At 44.4% G+C, this 23,016-nt stretch overlaps 1 protein-coding gene across 2 annotated transcripts in view; it reads right to left on the reverse strand.

Annotated features, from left to right (window-relative positions):
• Window positions 1-7,829: 7,829 nt before the first annotated feature.
• The window catches only part of TEAD4 (TEA domain transcription factor 4), a 51,613-nt gene continuing 36,426 nt past the window's right edge, over window positions 7,830-23,016 (reverse strand). For both annotated transcript variants that reach the window (XM_033053432.1, XM_033053433.2), the window contains 5 exons: window positions 22,841-22,971; window positions 21,717-21,890; window positions 12,252-12,392; window positions 10,690-10,842; window positions 7,830-8,075 (listed from right to left, as the gene is read on the reverse strand). In XM_033053432.1, the coding sequence (XP_032909323.1) occupies window positions 7,962-8,075; window positions 10,690-10,842; window positions 12,252-12,392; window positions 21,717-21,890; window positions 22,841-22,971 (713 nt within the window). In that variant the 3' untranslated portion in view covers window positions 7,830-7,961. The remainder of the gene's footprint in view (window positions 8,076-10,689; window positions 10,843-12,251; window positions 12,393-21,716; window positions 21,891-22,840; window positions 22,972-23,016) is intronic.

Consider the following 23,016-nt stretch of genomic DNA (forward strand, 5'->3'; position numbering starts at 1 on the left):
GCCCTTTTGGCAGAGCTCTGCCTGCAGCCCGCCCCGCTCCCTCTGCCGCCGGCGGCACCCTCCGGGAAGCCTCTGGGATGGGCGCCGGGAGCATCCCCCGGTGCACCCTCCCGCCCCGCTCAGCTGCCTGTGTCCCGAGGGAACCGCGGCTGGACCGAGTCCCCTCCGGGCGCAGGGAAGCAGGGGTGCTTCCTGACCCTGCTCGCACGGCAAACCCGGGCTGACCTGCTCGGTGGTCCGAAGCCCACCACGACTGCCAATGTGCTGCTGTGGATTCTAGCACAGAAGGAAAGCGTGTCTGAGTGCTCCTCTGAGCATTCTGCGGTCGCAGCAGGAGTTGTAGACAGGGGTGGGTCGGTCTCTTCTCCCAGGTAACAAGTGATAGCACAAGAGGACACAGCATCGAACTGCGCCTGGTGATGTTTAGATTGGATAATAGGAAATCTTTCTTCACTGAAAGGGTGTTCAAACATTGGAACAGGTTGATCAGGAAAGTAGTGGAGTCACCATTCATGGAAGTATTCAGAAACTGAGTAAATATGGTGCTTAGAGACTTGTTTTAGCGGTGGACACAGCAGTCCTGGGTTTATGGCTTGGAGATCTTTTCCAGTCTTAATTATTCTTATGTGTGGTGCTATTAGAGATAGGTCCATAAGGGAGATCTTCTGACATCATATAGGAAGTCCCTACCTGCCTTCCTCTGGGTGTCAGTGGAAGTGCAACAAAAACTTAATGAAGTCAACTTTAAGCACTGTCTCCAGCAGAAGATTCTCTCTAGTTGTCTTAACAGAGCTGGGGAAGGTTCTGTCACAAACCACTAAGTGAAGTGTTATATGCTAGAGAAGCAACCTAGAACTGGGGCAGAGATACCTACAGAAGTTTGATGTTTTCATTACAAGAGCAGTGCAGTTATGAACGTGGGCCTCCTAAGAGGAACTGTATTTTACATTTTATGAAGAGAAGCTCAAGGCTTTACCATAAATGTTTTTTGCAGAAAGAAGATCTGTTTCACATTCCTAGATCCCCTTTGTATTCTCATTTCCTTCTTTGGTACTGCTGCTGCTGTCACACTTCTCAGCTCAAGGGGATGTCGACATCAAATATATTCTCTTGTACCTTCCATCATGTCCTAAGTGGATTTTTATAAACTGCTTGGTTCAACAGACTCAAAGCATCCTGGTGGCAGTGCTGCCAGCAACACAACTGTCATTTGCTGCATGTTTGTTTCTCTCCCTCCCAGAAGAGAAGCATGTGCAGCAGATCTCTCTTCGTCATTGATTTACGTGCAGGAGTACACAAACTGTGCTGTGTGTTTACCTTAAAGCAAGCCATGAAGGAAATACATGTTGCAATACACCAAGAGATAAAGAGACCTGTGGAGAGAACTTCTTTTGGTTCTTTGGTTCCAGCCTCCAAGAAGGGTCCATCTCCTGGATGCTGTAGCTTCAATGCAGCAAATCCCCTTGTACCTTAGGGCTGAAGGATCTGCATTCCAGAATTAATGACAATCTTTCAATAACTTAAACTTTGGAAATAAATAACCACTTCCTTAAGACAAGTGACATAGGAAATCAGCAGACAATGAGAACACATTTTACACTTTTGGTGGTGGTGTTATTGTTGGTTGGTTGTTCACTCTAAAAGAAACAGCATGATGTTGTGTTCTTTACCTGTTGCATAAACAGCTTTATACTCAGGTATATGGGACTTCTATAGTTAAAGTGAAAAATCAATATCAAGTCATCATTTGGTGTCTACCTTGGAAAAAAGGTTAAATGTGCACAGGGAACAAATAAAACATTTATGGGAGCTTTGTATGAACCTGATCATTTAGGGAAGAGCTTGAGTATCACTGTGAAACTGAGGACTGGAGTGGCTGATACTGTAGATACACTCTGTACCAAGGAAACTGCATTTATCTGCAGGTCTCTTCTCAATTATGCCAGTAAGTGTAGAAAAGTAATCTGCTAGATTTGTGTTTCAACTAGCTATCTTCCACATGCAACCAAATCTAATGCAGGGCGCTCTGATGTTGTCCATACAGTGAGGAACAGTAGGAGTTGCACCTCATCAGCATCTTCTCCCAGGCAACCAGCAACAGGACGAGAGGCCACAGTCTTAAGCTGCATCAGGGGAAGTTTAAGCTAGGCATTAGAAAAATGTTTTTCACAGAAAGAGTGGTTCAGCATTGGAATGGGCTGCCCAAGGAGATGATGAAGTCACCATCCCTAGAGATGTTAAAAAAAAAAATGGATTTGGCACTTAGTGCCATGGTTTAGTCAATAAGATGGTGTTAGGTCATAGGTTGAACTTGACAATCTCAAAGGTCTTTTCCAACCTTGTTAATTCTGTGATTCTGTGTACCTGAATCCATGGCATCTGACCAGCAAACCTGAAGGCTAGCTGCACCTTCTGAGAACAGCTTTGAGTAGCTGCATTTGAGGCATCTAGAAAAGGATGCTTTCCAGTGGAATTCACAGGAGGCACCCCCTCTACTTTAAGAGCAAGTCTGTGGCTGTGGTCCCAGCCACCAATTTCACAATTCAGATGAAATCATAACATGGCAAGAGAGCTGAGTGCTGTGGGGAAATTAAGGAGGTTGAAAATCAAAGTCTTTGCTTCTCTTTTTGACAGAAAGAGATCATCCAACTAGACTTTTTAACTTTGCTTATATTCAGGTTCTTTCCATTGTAATTGATGTATTTTGCACCTGAAAGAGATGAGGGGGGTGCTTTTCTCTAAAGATGCTCTATTAGTTTTCCTCAGAATGAGCACCAGTACTTTTGTGACTCATTTAAGAGGCCAAAATTGTACGTAAGATTTGGAGTCTTGACTAATTGCTGAACCAGCATGTTAAATGCAGGCAAACATGGCTTCCAGTGTAGTAGATCTGGATCTGGTGTCCAAGAGGATTGGGACTGCACCACGGTCTCTGAGGTTATGGACAGAGCTGTGGTCAGCTTAAGCTCCTGGCTAGTCTTCCCTCATGGAGGAGCCCTGATCTCGGTGTTTCATTACAAGCATGCAAGCTGTCTGCTGTCTTCCCTGCTTGGTTTTGACGTAGACTCTGCTTGCAGGATTGGTGAATCAGCATGACCCCCTGGCAGCTTCTTTAAGGCTCAGTGTGTGTTCTTCCTGCCCCTTCTACAGCTCTACAGCAAGTTTGAGGGTGTTCTCACCTGTCTGAATTAGTTCTTAACTCTTTGCTGTAAGCACACAAGATCTTCAACTCTTTCATCTGCCCCAAGACGTCAAAGAAGTAAGACAAAAATGAGCTGGATAATGGGGAAGAAAAGGTCACTGGGAAATCATCGCACTGAAGGCTAAAGCACGTGTGTAATACTCAAGGAAATTATCCTTGGGTCTAGATATTGAAGTAGAATGAGATTTAAATTCAATCCCTACCTTTGCCTCTAGGCCTACCTACATGTTTTCTTTGTTGGCAGTGTCAGCTTAAGAAGTTCCCAACCCCTCACCACAGATACATGAATGAATTCAAATTAACTTGTCTTACCTGAAGTGTTTGTTCCTTTTAGCTTTGAAGTTAAAGATGAAGGGAGGGATCCTGTCTTGCCTAATTCTGTGTTGCTCAGACCCATGGTCTGTCTTATCTCAGAAGACTATCACTAAGTGGAATCATTTTAGTAATTTAATTTTACATTATTCCACAAGCAGATGTAGCTGCACAACTAAGGCATGACAAACTAAAACATGTACATTAGAAAAAAATGAATCAGTTGAATGGAAACTTTAAAGTGCTTTGTTATAAAGAAAACATGGATATTTAGATTTCTGTCACTTTACCTTCTAAGGTTTCAGTGTTGTGGTTGTAAAGTGACCAGGGGAATCAGCTTTTAATGTTTCGTCCTTTGACTTTACAGCAAGTTCTTACAGGTTACAGTAGTTTCACGAATACAAGCCGCACGGATTATAAGCCGCACCCCCGGTGCCTCGACAATGTTGCTGTCTTTGTCAATAGATAAGCCGCACCCCGAATATTAGCCGCACTTTCGTTCGTCGCGAGAATCCGTGCGCAGCTTTCACAAATTGGCCAATTAGTAACAGGATCGCGGCATAGCGGGCTTTACTGGCTCAGGGCGGGGCCAGGAAGGCTCGGCCCGCTCATGGTTGCCGACGGGGCCGGGTGGCCCAGCTCAGCGCCACGGCTCGGCGGGGCTGGCCGGGTGGTACTGCCGCCGCCGCTGGGCTCGCTGGCCCCCCTCTCCCGTCAGCACCGCCCCGCTGCCGCGTTCCCTAGCTCCGCCGCCGGGCTCGCCGGCCGCGCCGCGTTCCCTAGCCCCGCCGCCGGGCTCGCCGGCCGCGCCGCGTTCCCTAGCCCCGCCGCCGGGCTCGCCGGCCGCGGCGCGCCGCGTTCCCTAGCCCCCGCCGCCGGACTCGCCGGCCGCGCCGCGCCACGTTCGCTAGCCCCGCCGCCGGGCTGCCGCCGCCGCCGCCGGGCTCGCCGGCCGCCCCCTCCCGTCTGCACCGCCACCGCGTTTCCTCGCCCTGGCCGGCACTGCAGGCCCCCGCACCGCCGGGCTCCCCCACACTGCTGGCCCCGATTCTGCTGGGCTTCCCCCGCTGCCAGGCAGCCCCACCCGCTGGCCTTCCTGCTTCTGCCATGCTCCCCTGCACTGCTAGCCCCAGTTCTCCCGGGCTCCCCCACCCTGCTGGCCCGGGCTCTGCCTCCCCCCTGCCCCGCCCTGCTGGCTCAGGCTCTGCCGCCCGCCCCCCACACTGCTGGCCCCGCCTCTGCCAGGCTTTCCCACCTCAGCCGGGGCCGGCCGGGCTCCAGCTTGGCTTGGGGCTGCCGCGGGCTCTCACTTCCGTGTTGGCAGCTTTTAGAATTTTGTTAATGTATTAGCCGCCCCGGAATATTGGCCGCACTTCCGGGTTTCCACCAAAATTTTGGTCAAATTGGTGCGGCTTGTATTCGTGAAATTACTGTAAGTTAATAATTCTGGTATTTCTGCCCCAATAGAAATTAAACTTGTAAGACACTCTGATATCCTCATTTGTTGTCGGTTCTTTGGAGTTCAATTTAGCCTTTCCATTTAAAACTAGGCTATCTCTTTATTTACATATGCTGCTATTTTGTGTTTGCTTTGTTTTATTTTGAGCAAAATTGCAGCTGGCTCTTAGTTTGATGCACTGTGGTTTCTTTTGGTGAAATTCCAAGAAAGGAAGCCTTGGGGACAGAGACCTACAGTCCTTCTAGTCTTTGAAGTGTTTTTGCATGGATCTCACCCATTCTGCAAGGGGACCGGAAGACTTTTAGTCCGGATCAAAATTTCCAGTACTTCTTTTTGCCTCTTAGCTGTTCTAAATCTTTTTTATCTCTTGGCCTACATAAAAGTGAGCTCTTAGACACATGAAATTTTTATTCCTTTCTCCACTGAGTTTCAAAGTCAGGTAGATGTCTCTTGCTGACCCTGCTTATTGACACCAGAGAGCTGTGAATTCGAAGAGCAAGCACAGAAAGGAAGTGCCAGAGAAAAATTTTGCACTGCTTTTAAGTTGAAAAAATACCCCTGCATAAGTGTTCCGAAATCAACTGTACAAAGATTTCATCTGTGCCTGTTGGTTTGTGCTTACTGCCTTGATAACATCTTAAAACTTTACTTAATGTGGTTTTATTCATCATCAGCTAATGGACTAAGTGGACTTCTATGGCTCATCTTCTTCAAGGACTGACTTCCATAGGGTCTGCTGCTGTGGTGTAACCCTGCAGTAAATGCATGCAAGGCACCAAGCCCATGCTTGCAGGAGAGTACTGATACACATCATAAGGAATTTTCCATTGCTGGGAATTTTCTCTGCCTTTTCTCAGTACAGGCTTCATTTTAAAACAGTGTCGTCTGCATTGCTTAAAAATACTTTTCCCAAGGGTCAGCTTTTTTTCTTATTAGCGAGGTTTTATTTGATTCGCCTGCTCCACGCATGGTTCAGAGATCAGGAAGAAAATTGCACAGGGCTGAAACAGGCAGGCTCATGCATCAGCAATGGACTGTAGAAAGTTGGTGCCATTCATACCTACATGGCCAGCTGGAGGGGCTACCTGGTTTGCAGAGATGTAGTTAATTTAGTTGTGGGTGGCTTGGTCACCTGGCTGGGACTAGCAATAACACCCCATGGATGGGCGAGGGCAGCCTGTGCTCGCACGGATTTTTCACATGTAGCACAAAACAGCAGGTATTGCAAGATGCTTTGTTTTCTATGGTTTGTTTGGCTCATCTTTCTCCAAGCTTGACTGATTCTGGTTACCAGCCATGCAGATATTAAGGAAAGCTGTTGGCATCTGTATGTCTGTATTACTGTTGGAAATCCATTCTTGAAAGTATTTTTTTGTCTTGGAGAGAGCAGGCAGAGCAAAAACTTAGTGTAGATTTTGTTTAATAGATGCAAGCAAATTTTCAGTTCTTGACATCCACTTTTGGCTCCTGCACAGGAAAGGTTAACAGCACTAGTCCTGCAGAGTCCTTAAAAGTAGCCTCTGAGAATGCAGGGTCTGCAAGATTGAGAGGCAAAAATATACGGAGCACTTTTGCCATAACAAGAAACAAACCATCCTTCTCCAGCTCTGACTTCATGGCATCACCCTTGCGATCTTCCTTACCCTTGTCCTTTCCTTCCCATGCTTCAAAGCACAGGGTATGCCGGTGAAGACTCATCCCTGTCAGGGATGCAAATCCCACATCCAAATGGAAACCCACACTTTCACAGTTACAACAGATCAACTGGCATGCAGTTGCTTAATGAGGAAGTAAGTCAATTTGTCCTCCTTCCACATTAAATTGATTGTCCAGGCCACGCGACTCTGCCTGGCCACCCAATAAATTTCCTGTTCAACAGCTGCCAGAGCATCATGCAAACCACTTATTCCCTCAGAGCAACATGAATGGCTGCATCCTTCCCCCACATCAGCAGCATTGTGGGGACCAAGATTATTGTCTCTCAGTGACTCCTGAATAGATAACCTCATTTTACAAGTAAAGCAGAGAGGCTGTATTTGATTGCCTTGGAAACACAGAAAGCTAAGCTGTTTTCACTCTTCTCTCTTTTCCTCCAGTTTGTTCACCAAATGACATCCTGTGCAATACTTGTGCACCTCACTGTCTGCAGCTAACAGGTGAAATAATTTGACCTCTGTAAACAATTATTTGGCTCATGCACAAGAGCACACAGAGCACTGGTTCACTGAGCATTTGTAGCTGTGCAGGGAGAACAGAAGCAAAAGCAGCAATTATTTAAGTCTGTCAAGTCATCAGACTTGATACAAACAGGAAATCTGCTGGGCAAGACAACATGATTTAACATACACAATTTTCTAAGCAGAACTTCATTTAAAACGCAAAAGAAAGATTGGTCTCTCCCTATCATGCATGGAAGAGAGGGAAAAAGAAACAAGCCCCTAACAGAGCAAGGCTGATCAGCCTGTGACTGCACAACTTCAACCTCTATACACAGGCATGTGACCATGTATGTCTATAAATGTATGGTAACCACGCCTGTGCATGTGTTGACTGTTTATGAGTGCACACACTCAGACCAGGTGTAGCATGAACATTTTCAACCTGTTCACATGTGATCAGTTGTGGAAGCTGCTGCCATTGCCACTGCCCCACCTGTATGCTCAGGTGCATACACTCCTTTTGTGTGCGTGATCACACCCTGAGTGTACACTGTGGGAAATGCTTTTTGCAGGATGCTGATTGTGGTGAGACCCTAAAGCAGTCATTTGCCTGCTTTCTTGATTCCAAGTCTTTTTCACATTTGCACAAACCTGGAGATGGAAACTTCACTCTGTCAATCACAAACCAGCTCAGAGGTACTTTTCTGAAAATACACAATATCTGCAGTTTATTTTTCAGTTTGGTATTGGGGGGGAGGGGCAGGGGTTGTTCAAGCACAGACTTTTTTCTTAGACATGCATTCCATGGACAACTCAGGGCAGAGAGTCTCTAGTCCTTCACCAGCCGGTAGATGTGATGTTGGGCACCATGGTCACTAGTTGATACTTCAAAAACATATGCTATGCACAGCAAGGTCTCCTGTGTGTCCCTGTTTGTCACAACCTAGACAGAAAAGGAGAAGAAGCTGAAATCGCAACTGCTATTTCTCTGCTTACATATTCCAACACATTTAACATAAAACAGAAGGTCAGTAATAGACAAAGAGCAGAGAAGTGCAGGATCAATACACAGCTTGGGCCACACACCAAAGCACTTCTGCAGCCTCAGAGCTACAATGCAGTGAAGAGACAGGGAGGTGAGCAAAGACCACTGTGAGAAGTCCACTGTGACCCAGCAGTGATCACATCAGTGGAAGCAAGTCCACCAGGTTCTCTACTTCCCACCCCTGGTGTTGCAGAGGGAAAGTGTTTCCACAAAGAAAAGCTCATTTTGCTCTGTTTGTTGGGTATGGAGGCCCCCTCCTGTGGCACACCCACTCCTGTTCACACATATATTGATATATCACAACCACAGACTGTTGTTTTCCTTCATCTGCTCCTGTTTGTCAGTGGTAGGAACAGAACATGAGGATTAGAGAGTATAACTCCTTTTACAGGAGACTTACAGATTTGACTCCATTACACCTCCCATTCCATCCACTGTAGATGCTGGGAGAAGGATGGCTGCTACACTTATGCATTCTTACAGAAGCCCAATTTTTCCTTTTTTTTTCCTTCTATGGCCCCTCAGGACCCTTACTATCTCTACAACATGACTCTGTCAGCAGCATTGTGAAGGAGCAGTGTAGTCCTAGTTTCTGCAGCATGCACTATGTGGCAGAGACAAGGTAAATATTGCTGTTATAACTCCTAGCTCAGCTTCCCTCTCTCTGTCACTGCACAACTTTGCACATTCTTTCACCTGAGTTTGTGCCATAGCTAAAGTCCTCTCCTGCTGGAGGAGACAGATTTTTATCAGCAGTAGCACAAACTCAACTGCAAAAGAAAACCATTCCAGTTGGAGGCTTGTACCATACCAAAGCCCAATTTTTCTTGTGAAAACAGGAAGAAAACAGCTGTTTCCAAACTTGCTTATTAATTTTAGCAGTCTGATTTTGGTCTATTATGTTTTCTTTTCTTACTTTATGATTTGATTTGCAGTTGAAGTCTTCTTCTGCAAGATCTGGTGAGTTATACACACCCAGGTGTGCTAAGGCACCAGGCCCTTTTCTGAAAAATGAGCTCTGAAATCTTGGGAGCTCTAGATCCAGAGAAATGTGCAAAGCAAGACAAATTATGCTTGTGGGGTTAGGGGTATCTAAACTCATAAAAGGGTCTAGAAAAAAATATAATTAGACTTGCCTCAAAGGTGGCAGTGGGGACTGAGGACTACCAACATGCCTTACATTATGCATTTTTCAGCTCCCTGGTGGGGAGTGGGAAATGCTCAGGCTGCTGCTCAGGGAGCAGCACTTTCATCTTTCACAGGACTGCAAGGTAGTGTGTGCCAGCACCCACATGGGACATATGCCTTCAGTGCCAGAAGGACGTGAGATTTCTCGAAACACAAAGCCCCTGAGGAAGTATAACTATGTGATAGCTTTTTTCTTAGAATTTATAGGCAATGCTGACCTGACTGAGGAATGAAACATGCAGAAGGCAGCTACAATGTTCCCCAGTATGGATTGCAGCACACAAATCTTCCATCTACCTGTCTCTGCCCCCTCATGCTTTTGCTTGTCTAAAAGAACTCTCAGAATTCATACTCCTTATTTCTTCCAGATGTGTAAAATCTTAATACAAACACGAAAGAGTAAACTTTTTAATGCCCTGTGACATATATTATTAACCTTGTGTTTTACAGCTGATGTGTCTGAGCCACAGAGCAGTGAAATGAGCTGCCTACAGTTACCAAAGATCTTCAGAGAATGGAATGAAAATTACTTTGATTTCCAGTCTTTCATACAACCACCAGCATCTCTTCTACTTACCCAGCCTCACGTTCTCTGGGCAAAGATCTGTGATGCCTCTTACAGAGATGAAAACAGATTTCAGTCTATTAGAAAAATCTACCTTTTAAGCTGTCTGCCCTTTCCCAAATTTAGGCTGCAGCTGAGCCTGAAACACTAACGAAAGTCTAATTGCTGTAGCCTTGTAATCCTGACCTACCAAGAGGCTGCAGTGATTCAGATGATATCACAGAGCTTACCCACAACATCCCCCTTCCTTTGCATGTCTCTATGTTCTGCACAGGTCCCGGATGGTCCTGAGGAAACTGCTTTCTTTCTCCCCTAACACTGTCAGTGAAGAACTCTTCCCACAGAAAAATTTTATGAGTGTTTAGCCACTCAACAGTGCCCTTGTGGGTTTTTTTTACCTTGCAAAAAGGGCCAGGGGACAGAAAGGATCTCAATATTTGTGAAATAGTGGAATGAGCATTTCCTTCACTGACTTTTTCATCATTTTTCTTCCTTTGTCTCTCTGCCTCATGAACTCTTCCTTTATTTTTTTTGTTTTCTCTTTCTCTTACCCAGGTCTCTCAAATTCTTTTGCCGCTCCTCTGCATGAGTTACTATCTCTAGAGCTCCATAAATGGTCTTGAAGTGCAACACACATGAAAGACTAAGTTCAATTAGATGCTGAGCTATAAAAGGAAATCTGCTTTGACTCTCAACAGTGAACTCCTGCATGGTGCTTACATGCTGCCAAGTTGCAATGAAAACAGCTGAAATTCCCACCTGTAAGATAGTGAAGTTCTCCAGCACACTGTTCATCATGTACTTCTCAGGAAGGTGCTTGAGTTTATGGATGAAGTTGATCATGTATTCGCAGAGAGGGGAGCGGTGGATGCGGTAGGAATAGTGTCCATTTTCATAGCGTGCATACTCTGTCTGCAAGGCAGAACACAACAGGGGCATGTGGGGCTACGCTGGCACATCAGTGACCCTATCACGGAAAGGGACTCAGAATGGAAAAATTACAGTGGCACTTTTAAATAATTTTATGAACAGTGACCACAGTATTTTGCACAAAGGTCAGTCCACTTCAGTCCTCCAATTTCTTTGGCTTGATTTCTTGTTTTTTTTAGAATGGTACATTCCAGCTTCTGAGCAGCAAACCCTCAAGGCACTGTGAAAGGTAGCTAAGAGGAACAGACCGATTGACACCTGAGCTACAGTCTGCATCTCTACTGGACAAATACTAGGTATGAATAAACTGAAAAAGTTAAGAACTACTGTTTTAGCAAGACCAGGAAGTAATGATAGTAATACTATGCCCAAGATGCTTGATAGCTAAAAAAGAGTAAAGCCTTCTGGAACATGTGTGGGAGAACATAGAATTTCTGCACCTCCACCCCCCCTCTTCCTAGGAAAGGGGTCTAGCTAATGATACACACAGGATTTTTTTTGTTCACATTCACACCTTAGCTCCTGTATATTTATCTGCTTTTGAAGAGAAATTGAGACCATATTTTATGATTTCATAGCAAACCTTTAAATGCCTGTAACGTTCTTTCACCCAGAAGCTTGGTCTTGCACCATGACACCCTCCTTTAGTCCCTCCATCCCATCTGCAAATACTTAACCCAACTTCAGGCATGTCTATCATGTGACTGTAGATGGCTTGTGGGGAAGGATGCACCTTGAACTGACTGCTGACATGAGAACAGGCTGTGTTCTGCACATAGATGCTTCTGGTTCCTTGAGGAACAGGGCATCAGGAGGCATGTCAAAGTAGCTCTCTTAGCAGCTGAATGTGGCATCAAAAAGAATTTCTTCAATGCCAGTTACATGCATAACCCAGTTACTTGAAGCTCACGTGTTGCTCAAGCTGTAAGTGTATAACCTCTAGGTCTAATAAAACCATAAGACTATAGTTTGTAAATTATTACAGTCAAGTTAATAGCTATAGTCTATAAATGATCTGTTTAAAAACACTGATGAGAGTGAGGTGTTGGTTATACGTTTTTACATTTCTTGACTACAAAACACATCTGTTAGCTAGCTTTCCTTTGCTTCCCAAAAAACCCCAGAGAATCAACAGAGCTAAGAGTCATATGTATTTACATCTCTTCAGAAACTGAGATTTAAGGGAAAAGTAGCAAACACTAGCAGATCTTCAGTGAAATCCTATGACAAGACCATTTTGCAGGCTGAGTGATCTTATATCTATGGCATCCATCTCCCTGACAAGAATCATGAGATATATTTTGACTTGAGATACAAAGGCAGGATGCAAATACTTGAAGTGACAAAACAGCAGCCAGAGGGAGCCTCGCACCCAGGTGTCTGCTTCTTACCTCTACTTTCTCTACCACCTGCTTTCCAAAGGAACACACTTTGGTGGAACAAGTAATGACCATGTTTTCTGGGCTCTCATACTGGCTGGAAACACCATAGAAAGATCTGGATTCATCTTCAATATTGGTATTCAAATCAGCCTGACAAAAAAAGAACAAAAAAAAAAATTCAGATGGTTATCAATAGATGGTTGTGGCCTTTTCTCACCATTAACTTGCATAGCCAAGATAGTAAAGTATTGGGAGTATCCCAGCTCCTTAAGCAAACCACTGTGCATTGAGAAAGCAGGAGAAATCTCAAAAGTATTGAATAAAATCCTATTTCCACTTCAGAAAATGGTGTGGCTTTGCATACACATTGGGGAAATCTGGTGGAATATCCTCTTAAGATTAAAAACATATGACACAGCTTGGAGGTACTCACAAAGCATGTGGAGCAGACTGCAGAGACAGAGCAGTGCAACAGATGGGCTAGACTGGGCTGACTCACCAAGGAAGGAAAATAATGGTAAAGCAACAGCAATAAAGTATTTCCACCCTAGGAATGTAGGTAAGGGAAAAGATACAGCAGGGAAAAGGAATATGTGAGTACACACACACATCAGGCTCAGATACTATGATATAAAGAATGTAAATAGACAGGATGCAACATAAGAAATGTAGGTTACTGATGGATCCAGCCCAGTTTCACCTGAATTCAAATCCATCTCCAGTAGCAGACACAGTTTTCAAATGTGGGTGCCTAAGCCTGGCCAACTGAAGCCTTCTGTTGGGACACAACTCCTAAAAATCCTGGCTGTATGAAGCTTCCACCAGGGGTCATTCCAACCACAGTCATGAAACAAGTGGTGGCTCCCTCAAGCTCTAGAAACTACGGGTGTGAGGGAATGCCTAGCTCAACTCCCTCCCCTTCAAAACTGAAAGGGCAGAGCTTGTTTGTGCTCCACAAGCCCAGGCACTAATTTACATCAGTGTAAAAGCAAGATCAGTTCCCACAGGCTGCTCCAGAGCATTTTATTCTTCCAGCTGAGCCAAGGGAAGAGGAAACTGAAGACCGTTCCTGCTACAGTGAACACAGTGTGACTAGGACAGCATTAGATGCCATACTAGCAGGGTTTTCTTAACCAATGTCAATGAAGAGTTTTTTATTTGAGATCTAGAGCAGCACTAAGGACAAGCAATGTGGTAAAACTGGACCACCACAATAATGAATGCCCCTCTTTCATTGCCATGCAAAATACCTGCCTCTTATCTGCCATGAGTTAGTAAATACAGTTAGTTTAGTTGTCTTAAGGAGCAACTTTACGAAAGTTTAGGTCAGTCTAAAAAGTGACAGTCAAGTTTTCATCCCTTCTGTAGACACGTGCGCTTGCTGCTGCCTTTGTGGCACCACAAAAGATGAGGGCACAAAGATTGCCTATTTTTATCACAACACATACTCGAGTTGGCTTGAGTCTCTTGAGAAACTGCACCTCAGAGTTGTACTATGATGATGCCAGGCTTGTCCGGACCCAAGAGAGAACAGTCTCACTCTTCCAGAGCAGTTTGTACTTCCCCATTCCTACTGTACTGACATACATTTCTGTAGCTGCATTACAAGGCTCACTGAGATGCTGCTCAGTAAACTACTTAGGTGGGATCAGTTTCTGTGGTCTGATTCAGAAACACTTGTGTGTGCTCAAACAGAGAATGTGTGTTGAGAGGATGGGTGGCAACAGGGATAGCAGAAGGCAGGACAGATTATTCTAGTGAATTATTATGGCCCTGCTGAAGACTTCGGTATTAAATAACTGCAGCTATGCAGCTACTTTCTTTTACCACAAAAGTACCTGTATTAGAGAACAGCAGTATTACTCCATTCTGGATTAGATTTTTCAAGTTACTGTACTTTAATAATCGTAATACTCACTTCCATGTCAATGCAACTAACTGTGTTATTTCACTCACACTCCAACTGTCTGAATAAAGAATAATTTCTTCCCTTGTCCAGAGAGGAACTAGACTAGGAGTCCTTCACAATATTTTTCAGCTATTTCCCTTGGGAGTGATAAACACAATGTATGGACTCGATTCCGCTCTTCCAAAGAAATTGTCCCACTGAGTCAAAAAGAACAAAGGGTCAAGGCTACAGAGGTTGGTCAGGCCACTGCTACATAAACACAGCAGAGGTTCTCACTGCAGCACCAGACAAACATTTTCAGGGTCTTACTAGTAAAGTTGAGGTTACACTCTCCAAAAGACTCACTGGTAAAATTTAAAAATAAATGCACTCAATACGAGGCAAAGCAGAAAGGTGCTAGTTCCACTTAATGAGAAAAGGTTCACTAGCCCTAAGAAGCCACTCTACACAGTTTGACAAGCCTCCCATAAGAAAGTCAGACTAGAATTTCACAGCCAATTAACACCCAATTAATCAACATTAATGGCAAAACTATGGTAATACTGTTGGAATTAAGGAGCCATCACTATTCACTGACATTACGTACCATAAGGTTCCTGGAAGCCCTATTGCAGTGGAGCATGCAAGGGATCCTGCTGGAACTCCCTCACATTTACACCACACTTTTAATTCTAAAGCTTGTCCCATATTATGGGCTAGGACAGTCAGTGTGGAGTGATCAGTCACCAAGAGCTGCATACTCACCTCCTGTCACCTTTGCAGGTCTCATAAACGTACATACATGGAATTTCAGCAACTCCAGAGCATGATAGTAGCAGTTTGCTGGGGATTTCAGTTTATGTTTGCAGAATAGAGCTGGAGCACCAGACACTGCTGGCCTTACAATTACAGCTTTTTCAGTTATTTACAGCTGCTGGTTCCCACTTTCTCAAGGCACTCTCCCTGTACCAGAGATTATTTAGCACACACACTCTTGAACTATTTGCAACCTGGTTTATACATGTGAACTGAAAATAGCAATGGTGTACATGAATACAAGACAAGGAACAACTCAGGAGTGGAACTCCAATCTCTTAGCTTTCTCTGCTGTGGAGATGATTACCTCCTGAAGGAAGACAAGGCAAGAGGAAGAACACTGTAATCTGCCATAGCCAAATTAACTTCTAAATGTGAACAGCACACTGGGATAATTCATGAAAGGATGCAGTTAAACTTCTCAGGATTGCATGAGGACAAGACCATAATGGCCAGAAGAGCTACTGCAATTTAGCTTAACATCTAAAACCACTATGGCTAGATTCCTGTGCCTAGAGTTACACCTAGATTCCTGTGTGCTCTTCACAATACCTAGACCATAGGACTACATTGCTTCTCTAAAGAAAACTTGTGTCAAAGCACATCCAGTGCTGGAGTGAGCACCCGAGGTGAGCAGAGACAGATCTGACTAACTCTGTCCAGTGTATTCCACCCTGAAAAGATGCAAGGGAATAATAGTGACTATGATTCAAAGGAAATTCATCTTCCCAGAACTCCATCAAGGAGGAGGCCAAATCTTCACTTAGTAGTTTGGGAATGCATAGAATTTTTTAATATGTAACTGCATGTGACTAGAACCCAGGTGCTCAACTCCTCTCTGGCAAATGCCCTAGTATGTCCAACAACAAATGAGATGAGTCTTAAATACATTCCTACTCCAACCCAGGCAGCCAAAGGAGACTTAGGCAAGATTTAGAAAAGTCTCACTGAGGGGATGAGCTGCCTGGCCCCCCAGGCTCCTACTTGCCACTACTAGAACAGGGTGGGACTGCGGGGGCAGCAGCAGCATTCAGGCTGTTGGGTGGTGTCCAGCATTCAACAGCTGTTCTCAGTCTCTCTTACAGGCAAAGGTAGAAGATCAAATAAACGAGGCATATTACAAGCTAAATCTGAGTTATGAGCCACCAACTGGACCATGCTACTTTATCTGACAAAATCAGGATTCTTGCTTTCTGTCCAAGAACTTCCAGATGCAAAAACCTGTGCACGCTCTGGCATAGTAGAAATTCTATGTGTCTGGGATATGTTCAACTTGCTGTGCAAGCTCAGCACAGATGACACACTTATCCACAACTTACCTGATGGCTTCCAAACATACTGAAACTACAGTCACTGAGATATCTGTGATACAGCACATCTCAGATACTCACATACTGCATGCAAGAGTGAATCTGCCAGCTTGGGGGGAACATCTGAGACTTCCTCCTTTCCAGAGAAATAAGCAGAATGTTTAAATTACCTAGAAGACAAGAGTTCTAGATGGAAAATAAGAGATTTGTTCCGGGAAGAGCATAGTAGCCCTCCACAAGTAAATAGCTGACTCTCTCCCTCCATCTCTGGAAAAGATTCTTTTTAAAATTCCTCAGCAATTCAGTCTTTGAATCTACCTTTTGCTGCCAATTATCTCTACATTGTTGGAAACACTGTGGGGGACAACTTTGGGTGGAAGAAGTGCCAGTGGCAGAGTCTCCCTTACATAAGGCAGCAACTGGAGGTGGTGCGGGTGATGGCAGGTGAAATTAATGTGTTGCAAAAATCATAAAATTCCCTACTTCTAGCTGCTGTCTTGTTTGCTGCCTCAGAGTACCAAGAACAAAATGGACATGGATACCACAATTGCCATTCCTTGCTCTCCAGGCAGTTTCACGATTGAAAGTGGGCAAGAAGGGTGCTGACAACAATTTGCACTGCTGCTGTTTTGACTGGATTTGCTTGTGACAGGAGAAGCCAAGTGCAGGACAGCAGTTTCCAGCCCACCTCTTTCATCACTTTGCCACAAAAGTACATTTCATTTAGCTGAAAGACGCTCAGTAATTTGGACTGCCTATCACCAAAAAGAAATTACAGTAAATTTCACGATTATAAGCCACACCTGATTATAAACTGCATGTCTGGGGTGTCGGCAACTGTCTTGAGTTACAATACAGGGTGTGATAAAAGGTATCTGTTCTATCACCCTCTATTGAGGCTGGGGGCGGTGATCCTTATCTCCATGGGAGGTATTCTGCTAATGGGCCATCCATTGAAACCACTGCAGGGTATTGTTCTTTATCTTTTCACAACCCATCCGTCCTCCAGCAAGTCATTGTCTGCTAATGGCCCATTGAGTCCCACTGTGTGACTGATAAAATTACTTCATCCCACTGGAAGTTGCTCCAGCCAGGGGGAAGAGCCCAACATTTCTACCAAGATAAAAACAGAGGTTTGGGACACTAAGGGAGCCCTCTTTCTCCACTGGACTCCAGAGGAAAACTGGATTTCTCCACATCACCACTGGACCTCTGGAGGGAAACTGCACCTTCTACAGGACCCTGCTTCAACTGAACCACATCTTGTCACTACAAAAGGACTGCACCCACCATTTAATGGGACTGCTACCAACATCCTGCCTGACGAGGTGTCCAGGTTGTGCTCTGACTTTGTCAGGGCTTGGAGCTTGTTTCTTTGTAGTACTGTATTTCTATTTTAATTTCCCTAGTAAAGAACTGTTATTCCTAATTCCCATATCTTTGCCTGAAAAGCCCCTTAATTTTCAAAATTATAATAATTTGGAGGGAGGGGGTTTACATTCTCCATTTCAAAGAGAAGCTCCTGCCTTTTCTCAGCAGACACCTGTCCTCCAAACTAAAACAGCAGCTTTTCGTTCTTGTCCATATATAAGCCGCACCTGATTATAAGCCGCACTTCTGGATTTGCACCAAAATTTTAGTCAAAAATGGTGCAGCTTATAATCATGAAATTACTGCACTACATATACTCTGCACAGGCAGGACAGGGATCCCAAGAAATTCCCCTTGATTCATGTCTCTACAGATAGCTGTACAGAAGTACTACCTGTCCTGAATTTCCTGGTTTGTCACTTTCCTTCTGTCCTTCCATGCAGAGTGTCACAACTTCTGAAAGCTCCCAAGATCCAAGTGCACCATTCTACTAGCATGCAAAGCCCTGAGAATGCCTCTTCCCCAAACTATTATACGATCCATATAGGAGGAGTTCACGGGGAGAAGCAAGGAACAGGTGGTAGAGATAATATTAGCCTGGAAAAGAGCAGGGCTGCCTCTGCCCATGTGTTGGCAGGCTGATGTCTCACATTCATTATCGTGTGCTAGAATGCACTTGGAGCACAGAGAAATGTCACACAGATGTCATACACAACTTGCCAGCCCAAGTCTGAAAATTAGTTCATTGTACCAAATTCCCAGTGCCAAAAATCAAGGAAGAATTGCAAACACTGCAAACGTTGCTTATCAAACTCACCAGCTGTTAACTCTTAGCTATTATACAGATCATTTTGAACAAACATAAACATCTCTTTCTCAGTCATACTAGATCCTCAGTGCTACCACTGAGGTCAAGAAACCTCAACCCTGGTGTTTAGAATTAGGCCTCTGGTACACAACAGATCATCTGGTATATTCAGTAGCTACTGTAGCAATGGCAGGTTCATGCCTCAGATCCTTCAAGCCTCAAACTGCAGATACACAACCCCAACTTACTCATTCCTTGGCTTTTTAAAAGTCTTTGCCACCTGCAACCACAACTTCCACCCAGAACCTCTGAAAAACTGGTCACATCTTTGTGTCTCAAAACATCCCTTCAAGTATTCTACTCACCATTTTATCCTAAAATGATGCTATTAATTCAATGGTGTAGTACAGTAATTTCATGAATACAAGCGGCACTGAGTATAAGCCACATCTCTGGGTGTTGGCAAATATTTCGTTCTTTGTCCATAAATAAGCCGCACCTGAGTATAAGCCGCTCTGTCGTTCGCAGCGAGGACCCGCGTGCAACAAAGTTGCCAATTAGTAACAGAACCATGGCAGGGCGGGGTTTACTGGCTTGGCTGGGGCTGTGCAGGCTCAGCCCGCTCGGGGCTGCCGACGGGGCCAGGTGGCCCAGCCCGGCGCTGCCGCTCAGCGGGGCCGCTTGGGGCCAGCTGCCGCCTCTGGGCTTGCTCGCCCTGGCCCGCGCTGCCCCGTGGTGGCAGGTAGGGACGGAGCCCCCCCCGCTCCCATGGCGGTGGAGGCAGGTGGGGACGGAGCCCCCCGCCTCCTCCCCGAGCCGCAGCCATGGCAGCACGGGGCCCCTGCCTCCTTCCCGAGCCGCGGCAATGGCAGCACGGGGCCCCCCCCGTCTCTCCCCCGAGCTGCAGCAGAGGAGGGAAGGAGAGAGCTCTCCCGCCTCTCTCCCCACACCCTATGCTGCCTGCAGGGAGCCAGGCTCCACCCATGGTGCAACAGAGTAACAATTTGTAACAATCACAAAATGCCAGTTTTTACTGGCAGGTACTCGCTCGGCACCCTGGCTGGCACTTCTGGGGTTGTAAATGTCAGAAAATTATTCACATATTAGCCACTCCTGAGTATAAACTGCATTTCCGGTTTGGGAGCAAAATCTTAGTCAAAATGGTGCGGCTTATATTCATGAAATTACTGTAATTGCTTTATCAGTACATTTTTGAACATCAATAGTATGTTTATGTATTTGTCCAGAGCTATCAGACAGCAAAATGAAAAAGCACTCTAGCACATACTCTTACAGAAGTATGAAAATGCAGACGGATATAAAAATTTCTGCTGAAATCTAATTTTCTTTTTTTGTTTTAATCATATTGCCTTATCTGTGAGAAGTGTTTGTTTCTTTGATTGTTTGTTTCTTTAAAGTCTTAGAAGCTTTCATTTAATTAATGACTTGTCTCATAAACCTTGCCTATTTCTAACTTCGCCTATTGTCTATTGACAAGCTGTAATGTTGTAACCAATAAAACCTGATGTTAACTCCAGGTAAGATTCAGCAATGCAAGGGTACCAAAAAAAGAATCAGACAGTCAAAATACTAAACCAAGCCCAGAAATATTTCTGTCCTTGTAAGTATAGAGTTGCAGAGCCCCACCATATTGTGCACACATTGAAGTAAAGATGTTTCAAGTCCTATGTCACATCTCTTAAATCAAGCCAAATTCCAGTGAGCTGATACCCTCTGAACACCGGACACCTCACGTGGGAACAGAAAGAGCCCAACTTGATGACATGTCATCATCTAAATCTTTCAAAACCCTGATAAAGGTTGATCTGACATGGTGCATAGGCCACACTTATACTTCTGATATTAAAAACCAAGTTACCACAATCCCCAAACTGAACCACAAAAGCAGAAAAGCACACTGTCAATTCTGATAAATAAAATCACAGTTGCATCAGATCACAATTTCATGATTTCTCTCTCTTCAAGTCAAGGAGTTCCAAGTGTTTCATTCTCTCTATGTAACATCTCCCTCTAAGCTCTTCCTTTTGGTTCTTGAAACTTCCAAAGCACAAAAGCCAATCAATACCTTTCCAAAGGGTGCCCTGTCAAAGGATAAGCTTCTCAGCAAGGTGCTGTTTTCTCTCCCAGCCAGAACAGAGCTGATCTTTCACCTTTTATTTTGAGCACCCCAGGCAGGCTTTGTTGTACTTTGCCAGGAGCTAATCCCATGAAGGGCCCAGCTCAGTAGCACAGAGTCTACAGGTAATAAAATTATGTATCCCCAAAAATCATCAGCAACCAAAGGTCTAGGGACAGACACTTGAGAAGAAGACTGCCAGTCAACATTCTCCAACTCATTTCTGGAAAGGCTAGGCTTGGGACATGTGGGAAGTTGCATCTCAAGGCACTTAACTCTTCCTTCTGAAAGCACCAGTCAGGAGGAAGCTTTCTAGCACCACTTTGTATGAAGGGAATGAGATATAAAAGCTCATTTTTCATCATCTCACTCTGACCTGAGGTTGAATAATGTGGTAAAACTCCAGGTGAAAGGCTCCAAATCCCATTACACGTTCTCTCAGCCATCTACAGTAGAGCTGCCCTGAGCTACTATTATTTTTAATTTTGTAATTCTTATGATAATATCAATCACCAAAGCTATTTTGTTTGTACCTTGAAGCACAATGGCACAGTTTTTGCAAAATTTCAGTTAAATCACAAAAATCCAAATTGAGTGAGTAAGCTTTTGCCAGGCTGATTTCTGCCAATTTACCAGAAGTCATTTCAGTAATATATTATCAGCATAATCCAATTTCATTATATGTTCCTCTTATCTTTTGCTCTACCAGCAGTAAGTATGCATTTGTAAATTATTAGTACTTGGATAACACAAAATGCAGCCACAGAGACAGGAGAAGAGATGGAAAAGTATTGCTTCTGACTGAGGAGTAACACAACACAGAGAAGTGAATGCATAAGAGTGTAGAGAATAATTTCCTCTGAATTCTTTGCTTATACATAGATAAAAATTCTAGAGGGTCCAAGTCATCATTAGCAAATCTGCAGACAGTAGCCAAGAAAAACTTCACAGATGGACAATGTGAAATACACATCTTGCTGCAGGCCAGAAAGTGTGCCTTGTGGGGTCAAGAAAAGTCACAGTTGTGGTTGTATTAAGTTGCTTACACAGGGAAAAAATTGTTGGGAGGCAGCATTTTTTTAACAGCTTTTAAAGTGAAAAACTTCATAGCAAATGGGTACCCTACAAACGGCCCTTCTCTTACCCAGAATTTGACAAGGAAGAAGGCATTAGCTGGCCCCCTTTCAAAGAGCTCCTTCAGGCCCCCTTTCTTCTCAGGGAACTTGTCATAGATCTGCCGGATATCCACTGCCTCGAGGTAGGGGTCATTGTAGCTGGGGCTCGACTGTCCAATGTGCACAAACAGGTGTTTGTTATACTGCAAGAAGAGGGAAAACACGGATTAGAAAATTGTTCAGTACCATTCAACACATACTGTACATCCATTGTCCTTCACAGAAGACTACTGGAAGTCAATGAAGATTTGATAGCATTTTCTAAAAGAGCAGAAGAAATCAATAATAACATCTCTGCTAATACCAGCTCATGCTGTTCTTTCCTTCCTATCAATACATTCATGCTTCTTCCTTCTCTGAAACACTGTTGTTGGGTTTTTTTCTTCCTATATTCACTCCTAAATCATTGTCTCATGGTGCTGCAATATAGTCTGAAATAACCTAAGATAAGAGTGTTACCTGTGACAGGTCACTCAGTCAAACATCGATGCTCCTGTCCTATGAAGAGCCTGAAACCCCACAGCAGATAAACCCCAGGCAAATAATGCTATCTTTTCTGAACTTTCTTATCTCAGCCCATCACCAGAGCACATCTCAAGATGCAGAATCAAAAGGTTTAGTGAGAGAGACAAATCTTACTACTTCCATTTCATAGGTGGCGCTGTGGAAATACATTGATGCAAATTCACCACAGTTACCACCAATTTTAAGTTCTCAGCACACCAGAGAAACATATTGTTTTATGTGATCTTAGCAACTTTTGATTTGGGGTTCTATATTGGAGTCTAACTTACAAGGCTGGACAGGACAGCCAAAATAGCATGGCAGGGGCTTATGACCTCAGTGCCTTGGGCTCTGTTGTATGAATGCCCATGATCCTGGACAGGGAGGCCAGAAGCACATTGCACAGATAGGGTTCTATCACTACTTATCCTCTAAGAGGATAAGTTTCCCAAGGATGCCTTTCTATTCTCTGAAGAGCAGTAAAGCAAGTATTTCCATACATATAGAGTAGTATAACACATTCATGATGAACAGGAGCTGTCCGAGGATGCTAAATTAATGAGGGGTAGAAGCAAGGTGTGTTTCTTACTGTGTCTTGGTCTTGTTGTTGTTCCAAGAATGCAGAGAACTCTAACATCCAAAGTTTGGAGCTAGCAACCCTTCGTCCTTGCCAAGCTGGTGCTGATGGGGAAGGTGAGAGGCCAGTAGGAGATTCAAACCCTAAGCACACAGGATTTATATAACAATAGTTTAGAAAAAAATGGC

The sequence above is a fragment of the Catharus ustulatus genome, chromosome 2, assembly GCF_009819885.2.
Source record: "Catharus ustulatus isolate bCatUst1 chromosome 2, bCatUst1.pri.v2, whole genome shotgun sequence".
NCBI lineage: Eukaryota > Metazoa > Chordata > Aves > Passeriformes > Turdidae > Catharus > Catharus ustulatus.